Source organism: Danio rerio, chromosome 21, assembly GCF_052040795.2.
Source record: "Danio rerio strain M-AB ecotype USA chromosome 21, GRCz13ab, whole genome shotgun sequence".
Taxonomy (NCBI): domain Eukaryota; kingdom Metazoa; phylum Chordata; class Actinopteri; order Cypriniformes; family Danionidae; genus Danio; species Danio rerio.
In genome coordinates, this window is record NC_141041.1 from 15,414,356 (window position 1) to 15,422,500 (window position 8,145).

General features: G+C 40.0%; 1 protein-coding gene across 3 annotated transcripts in view; it reads right to left on the reverse strand.

The window, feature by feature from the left end:
* Positions 1-2,816: 2,816 nt before the first annotated feature.
* man1b1a (mannosidase, alpha, class 1B, member 1a) overlaps positions 2,817-8,145 on the reverse strand; it is a 45,296-nt gene continuing 39,967 nt past the window's right edge. For all 3 annotated transcript variants that reach the window (XM_087300972.1, XM_087300970.1, XM_087300971.1), the window contains exons 12-14: positions 7,653-7,847; positions 5,442-5,573; positions 2,817-3,420 (exon numbers count right to left, since the gene is read on the reverse strand). In XM_087300972.1, coding sequence (XP_087157098.1) covers positions 3,214-3,420; positions 5,442-5,573; positions 7,653-7,847 — 534 coding nt within the window. In that variant the 3' untranslated portion in view covers positions 2,817-3,213. The remainder of the gene's footprint in view (positions 3,421-5,441; positions 5,574-7,652; positions 7,848-8,145) is intronic.

Sequence of the window (8,145 nt, forward strand, 5' to 3'; positions counted from 1 at the left end):
TTTTTCATGAAGCACACACACTAGAGATGCTCATGATAACTGACTTACCGTTAACCGAAAGGATGCGTTTTAACCGATTAATGGTATGAGTAAACCACACGTGCCTACAGACATATTTTGCCAAAGAAGCTCTGCTCAAACACAACAAATATATAGGCTATAGTTGGGATGATTTAGTGTAAAACCAACATACCAACCTTTTTTCCATTTGGAATATTACAGTTATTAAAAGTTCTTATATTATTTCCATTTTTAAAACAGCCTACATAAACTAGGATTTAAACTAATTCAAAGACTTTCTTGATTTTTGCATAATGATAACTCTGCACCAAATGGAGGCTTTTATTTTAAAGCTTATAAAACATGTATATAGTAGCCTATACTTTACAAAACGTCAACAAATGAGCCTCGTCATTGTCTTTCATCACACGCAGCGCACACACATGAACTGTGAGTGAGAGAGGAAATAAAAGCACACAAGCTCTGAGGTAAAACCAGACGCTCAAGACATCTTTAAACTAGTTACTTCTATTAAAAATGTTGACAGAGGTTTATGATATAAGAATAACAGAAAAGTATTCATTAAGTGCATATTTTCAGTGGAGCGAAAGATTTGAAGTGGCCTGATATTTTTATTTGATCCAAGAAATTACATATGATGGGAAAAAAAAGATTCAGTCAGTGTTTTCGTTTTGTAATCTAAATTTGTAATTTAAGTGAAAAATATCTAGGGCAGGGTTATTTTTTTATTCTTTTATTTAGTTCATTCTTTTTTTCTGTGCTGTTGGAAACATTGCTGGTGTGTGAAGATGTTCTGTTGTTAATATGCTCGCATGTTAAAATAAATCAGTACTTTAATAGTATTTTTTTGTGTCAGACACAAAATAGACACAAAAATGATTTTTTAAAATTAACTAATAATTTAATACATATAATCTGACTAGTTAACGGTTAAAACTCCAACCCAGGCTCATTTTGAAAACTTACCTCCGTATACATTTCTGAAAGCCACAAAATACATCCAAGGAGATAAGTATTTTTGCAGTTTTTGTTTTCACGAATCCACAAAAGGCCGCTGTGTACGCTTTTTTTATATTTAAAATTTTTCTCGTGAGTGCAATTCGCGCCTGCTGTTCTCGCATAAACTCACCAGAGGCCGCTGTTGACTGACTGACTGACTGTTTGACTGACCCACCCTCCTTCTTCCCTAAACCAACCAATTTTATCGATTGACCCACCCACCAAGCAGTCAGCTTGCGTGCAAAAAGAAACGGTGTCATACCGCCTCGTAGTGTTCGTTTAAAAAATGAAATGCAGCCATACGTACCTTTGGCTACATAATTTGCAGTCTCCCAAAACATATATAGGACTACGTTTTCAGAATGAGCCTATGTTGAAATATTGGGTTAATGAGCGATAATTGTTGCTTGGCAAAATTAACCAAAATGAGCATCCCTAATGCCGAGTTCAGACTGCATGATTTTCAAAGTAGTCGTGTCACAGATGTGTTCACACTGCTTGACTATCTGGGCTAGCGTTTCGTCGCTGCTTTATTTACACTGCTAGATGGATCGGCGACAGAGACATTCACATTGCATGACTTTACTATAGGAAGAATCGCCGACAACTTCGTCCAAACTACGTCTCACAGCCAAAAACACGTAGTATATCTTTTGTTATTAACTACCTAATGAGAAAGAAGCCTTTAATGGGGTAGAACATGTACATGCTTGCTCACCTGGGTTTAAAGGGAATTAGCCATTTCTCCTCAACGTTGATAATAAACTAATTTCTTTCTGTATGAAACGTCAGACACGGTTGCTCCTGAGTTCTGTCAAACCTACACTAGTTTTTCCTCCATTTCGTGGGTTCAAATAAACCGAAAAAGAGCGCTTTTAACTTCTCCCCCAGCCTCCCACTGGCCTGCAGCAGGTATACACACGCACACAAGTGAATGCTGCTCTCTCATTGGCTGTAGGCGATGGCTGATGCTATTTTCAGTCAAAACTCAATTCACACGGCATGATTTGAATCGCCGACAGCTCCAGATATTTAGCATGCCAAATATCTCACAGGCATCGGCGACTCATCGGCGATTCTCTCAGATTGCGTCTTTGATAGTTCATACTGTGTGATTGTCACTCACGTGCAAAAGCAGCGATTTGCCTGTGATTTCAGGCATTTGTCGCGATTTCTCAAAACCTGTCGGCGAGCCAAAATCGGGCCAAAATCACGCAGTCTAACACACACACAAAATAAATGTCAGAATTGACCGGGAATAAATAATTTCTGAGTAAATGATGACATTTTCATTTCATTTATGGATGATTGATTCATTTAACGCTTGAAAACCCATCTAAAAACAACAACCAACGTATGTATAACGTTTGAACAGCACTCTAATAATAACATCAGAACTTTTGCAGCTTTGTTAACAGAAGCCTTCATAACTTTCAATAAGACACAGTTCATCCTACAAGCGCTGATTTTGTAAAACTTAAATTAATGAACAAATGCACAAACTGATCAATGAATGTAGCATTGCAGCATTCACTGCCATGCACTGGCTACCAAAATCTGTAAATACTAACAAACTAAAACGCAGCAACTCAATCGAATCATTAGCTTTCACTGAAATATGCGCACTAAAGTCAACATAAACAACAGAAAAAATTCCACAATACCCCAGGGCTACCAACTAAATCTCAAAATGATCTGTAATCAAGTACTCAATATGTTCCCTAATGCATCCCACTCTTGCAAAAGTCCAAACACCACGGTAACAGCTTGCAAAAAATAAAGACGAGGCACTCACATCGAGAGCATCCATTTATGTATACGCAACCAACAAAACAACAAGTTTCATTTGACAAAGTGCTTGGCATTTTCACAGTGTGGGACTTCAGCAGTCTGCCTTGTGATTTACGAAGCTCTGACACTAATATTCCTGTCCCAAATATGGACGGATATGGCAGTTATTCCGACATGCAAGAGTGTCACAAGTCTTGTAAAGTACAGAATTTAGAAAATAAATTTGACATGTTTCATAACCAAACCTCTGGGTCCTTCAGGGTGAATATAAAGTCTCGTTGCACCAAATAAAGCTCAAGTGCATAAGCGCAGGCCCTGATGGGTGGCTTATGGTGAAGCTTGCATCATCGCTGGTCAAAGTCAATATCACTGAAATTGAGAGCGAGCGCCGGCATTGGTTCCTCATGAGGCTGAGGGCCAAATGGGCAGCGGATGGGCTTCAGTGTTGAACACGTATTTATCCAGACTGATGAGCTCGGTGTCATCAGAAAACAGGAGGAAGAGATACTTTAGCGTCTCGCTCAGGAAGAAGCTCTCCATCTTGTCTCTGGGTGCAGGGTTTAACGGGTCCCGGACGTTACCTATAGAAGTGTAGCCACCACTGGGAACCTGAACAGGAACAGTGAAGAATTCAAGTGTGTTTATTCATCAACAGCTTTGTTTGCCATAAAATGGACGTTAAGATTGTCTTTTTTGCTATCATGACATACATCCAATTGAACTGGTCCTGAAATGAGAAAAACATGTAGGGTGGTGCATGATTTCGTTCTTTGGGAACCGATTGGATTGTAGAAAGATGCTAAGCCGTTGCTAACAAAATAAAGGAAGAATGGACGAATGCAGAGCAGAATCGAGACACCCACCAATATGCCTGCCCTAAAAGGATACCAGGCAGTGAAGAAAAGTCTTATAAGGGAATGTTATGGTATTTGATGAAAGTTTATGAGGGCAAATAATTTTTCTACAATAGTGCACATATACAAATTTGATTTCATGGCGCCTTTAAAGTGATAGTTCAGTCAAAATGTACAGATAAAAGTGCTGTATGTGAGTCTTTGACTTGGCTAAAGTGTAAAAATACCATAATATATTTGCAGATATTTAAAATAAGTGCATTTTCTTGTCAATCTGTTTGAATATGTGAGTTCTGTGTCAGAGTGTTTTCAAATTTGGTCACACTTTATTTTGATGGTCCGTTTGTTGAATTTAAGTTACATTTAATCTACATGCCAACAAATTCTCAATAGATTATAAGTAGACTGTTGGTTATAAGTTAGAGTTAGTTGACATGTACCTGCAAAGTTTCTTATTAAGCAGACAGTCTACTAATACTCAAATGGACCATAAAAACAAAGTCTTACCTCAAATTTTTATGTGGATCTCAGAATTCCCATTAAGCAATTTTTAAGCAATATTCCAAAATGCACAAAGAAATAGGTGGAAGGAAACTAGAAATGCATTTAAGTCCCCTAGAAAGGCTGGTCGTCCACAAAAGACAAAAAGACATGATAATGCAGAGAATCTCAAATGATCAGTTGCTTTAATACTGAAGCTCACTAGTTCAGCTCTGATCAGAGTAAAAATCTGTGTCTGGAATAAGGCTGATTTAAACTTCCGCGTTGGGAATGCTCCGATGCAGCCTACGTGGTCGCATAGCCATCGCCATGGCTGTCAGTGATGCTGACGCGCATCTGTCAAAAAATGTAACTACACGTCGCAATAACGCGTAGCGCAAGCTCTGTGATTGGTTGGCTTGATAGTGCTGACGACTGTAGGCGGAGATGAGAGCCATACAAGCCCGATCAAGCGAGTGTTTACAAGTGTCAAGTCCGATGAAGGAGCTCTAAATGGAATTTTTTTTTTGTGTTTACCTTATAATTAAAGTTGTTGAACGTCCACGATTCCTGCCTCAAAATGAGCGAGTTTGAGCCATGTACAAGTTAAGGTAGGGTTTCAGAAAAAACAAAACAACAGCGAAGAAGCTTAGCACAAAGGAACATAAAAACCTACTGCCAGCAAGCGTTTCGGAAGTGTTATTGCAGAGCTATATAAACAATGCGCACAACTATAAATGCATGGCAACGCGCAGGGTGTCCACCATGGGTCACGTTGATCACTTACACCGCAGGAAGTATAAACCAGAATTTAAGTTTCTCAATGTTTAAAACAATTTTGGACTGAAAGCTCTACAGTGACCAAACCTCTCAACAGGAGAAATAATAAAATATTTAGTTTGACAAACCTTCACTGAGAAACATGAACTGTCCCAAGTTCACATCAGAATTGAAAACAAGTTCAATTACATTAAGTTCGAAGACTGAACTTAAAAAAAGTGGAAATAAATGTTGTGGCTTGAGGGATGTTTTTCTGTAGCAGGAGTCTCTTATAGTTAACTGCTACAGTAAATGGCAAAGATTCATCAGAAGCTGCTTTAGCAACATGTAGTTCAATCCTTGTGTTCATCGCCCAATCAGCCAGCAATTTTCATGCAGTATTAGATCTCATAAAAGATGATATAACTCCTGAAAAAAACAGCCTAGAAATTGTTCTCTAACTTTGATCTCCACTTTATATGTTGGATGTGCTATTTATAAAATTAGTTTTTTTTTTTTTGAAGCAGTGAAACTCACTCTGGTGTGCTTGTTGAAGCTCTGCAGTATCTCCCAGCCCCAGTCCCTATATTTGCTGTCCTTGGTGAATCTGTACATGTAGAACAGACTCTCAACAGTCTCGGGTCTCAGCAAGTTGTGTCTGTCTGCAGGCTGAATTCACACATTGAGAGAGAGAGAGAGAGAGAGAGAGAGAGAGAGAGAGAGAGAGAGAGAGAGAGAGAGAGAACAAAAAGCTATTAATGCAAAACAGCTGCAACTGCTTTAAAATTATCCTCATCAGTATAATTACTTACATCTAATGAGTAAAAAACAACAACAACAAAATTGTCACTTCCTGATAAACTGGCGGTAAATATCAAAAAGAAAAATGGAATTTGCTGCAGTAGGAGAAGCCACTGTAGGCCTTTTTTCTTATATAATAAATTACTTGCACCTCAAAAGAGGAAGACGAAATGCAATGAACATGCAGTGGCTTTTGGAGAAGTGAGACCAATCTTTGGGAGTGCAGACCCTCAACACAGTTCTGGGTGATGCTGAACCGCTTTGATGACAGACTTTTAGTATGACCAAAACAACATTTCACATGCTTCACGATGTGGTCAGTTTGCTGGTTTGTCTAATAATGTTGTCCCATCACGCCCATTTTTGTTGTCACATGACTTTTTGGGAATGTATTCTGTAAATGTGTTTCCATTGTAATGTAATGTGTATTTATTTAGCGCATTTATCATGTATGCCCATACACCCAAAGTGCTTCATCATCATGATGGGGGTCTCTCCATACACCACCAGTGTGCAGCATCCACTTGGATGATGTGATGCCAGCAACAGGACAACGCTCACCACACACCAGCTATTGGTGGAGTAGAGAGACAGTGATAGAGCCAATTCGGTGGATGGGGATGATTGGGAAGCCATGATTGGTAAGGGCCAATGAAAGGAAACACCCCTACTCTTTATGAGAAGTGCCAAGATCACAGAGAGTCAAGGTTTAATGTCTCATCTGAAAGACAGCACTCGCTGACAGTATAGTGTCCCCTTCACTATACTGGGGCATTAGGACTCACACAGACCGCAGGTTGAGCGCCCCCTGCTGGCCTCTCTAACACTACTTCCAACAGCAACCTAGTTTTCCCATGTGGTCTCCCATCCAGGAATTGACCAGGCTCAGTCCTGCTTAGCTTCAGTGAGTAACCGAATATGGCTGTGGCTTTGTAGCTAAAGCACATTTTTACTTACGGGCAGTGCTTAATTTGTAAATCGCGAGGTCCCGAGGTAATGGATCCGGCATACTACCCGAGGATGTAGAGGTGTCATGCACGAAAGTGGAGAGCGGAGGGTTGGTGGAATAGCGGGGCATTGGATAGTGGAAGAGTGTCGCAGACGTAAGTTAAGAGCCAGTGCGGGGGTTGGTTTTCGCAGACGAAAGTGAAGAGGGTTGGGGAGTCGCGGAACAAAGTGAAAGTGAACAGCCGTTTACTACCGTTTGGTTATGTTCATGGCAGTTTTTGCCCCTTTGACTTCCATTATAAGTACATTTTTTGATTGCAAAGCCATGATATAATCATGCATTCTTGATTGTTGCTGGTTGTCCCTGATGGAAAGAATTTGTATTTTTTACTTTTGATCATCAGTTGCAGTGCAAAAAAAAGCATAGTTTCTGCCTTTTATATGAAGTCTACTATGTGTGTGTATGCAGGGGCACCGCTGGCCGCCACGGGCCCTGTGAAAAGCGCGGATGAAAATGAAGAGTGGGGGGGTGGGGGGCCTGGGGGTGATAGTGGCTAAAAGTGAAGAGCAGGGGGAAAATTTGTTTAGAACAGGCCTATCTAAATGCATAATTATATGCTGTCATGGCTTTGCAACCCACAAACGTCATTATAATGGAAGCCAAGGGGACAATAACAGCCATGAACATAACGAAAGGGTAGTCATTTTGAACAGACTACAAGGGTTAGGACATTTTTTTCTCATATATTTCAAAATGTGCATAAAAAAATAGGTGGATGGAAACATATTTCTGTATTTGTTTCCAGAACAGATATTGAAAAAGCTAAACCTAAATTCCGCAAATGGACAATCTGACCACAGTCGCTGCACTATTTGAAGAGTTTATTACCATCCAGAGCAAAAAAAAGATGGCTCGGTTCCCAAGTCTGCATCAGCAGTTTAAGACCATGGCTCCAGCTTATCTTTAAAGATGAGTGGTGATCGCACAGGTTAATGTACCTTCACGTCGATGTCTCGTCCGTTGTGGTTCTGCAGGTTAAAGTGAGCAATCTCTGGACTCAGACCTGTTTCCATCTGCACATACATCTGATGGCACGTCTCGATCAGCTGAATGGCCAGCTCCATGTGATCTGCAGGCAGACCGTTGTGGGCACCGAGAGCCAGTGTTCCAGGAAGAAAACAAACCAAATGATCCTGGAAGAGACAAAAAAGAGTGTTAGTGAAAGTGAACCTACAAAGCCTGCTGTGTCATGTTTGATTAGGGGTGTGCAATATTGACAAAAAGAGGTATCTTTTTGGTGGAGTATTTGGGATACTTTGTCAGGTGTGATTTTGTGCTTGTTTTTAGGGGGGTTAAGGCCTGGTGTAGATGAATAAACTTGATACTAAAATCACCAGTTGGTAGCTGATTCAGTAAATAACTGATTTAAAATTGTTCAAAATGGCTGATTCATTTACAGTAGAAAGAACTCACTGTTCTTATGAATGCATC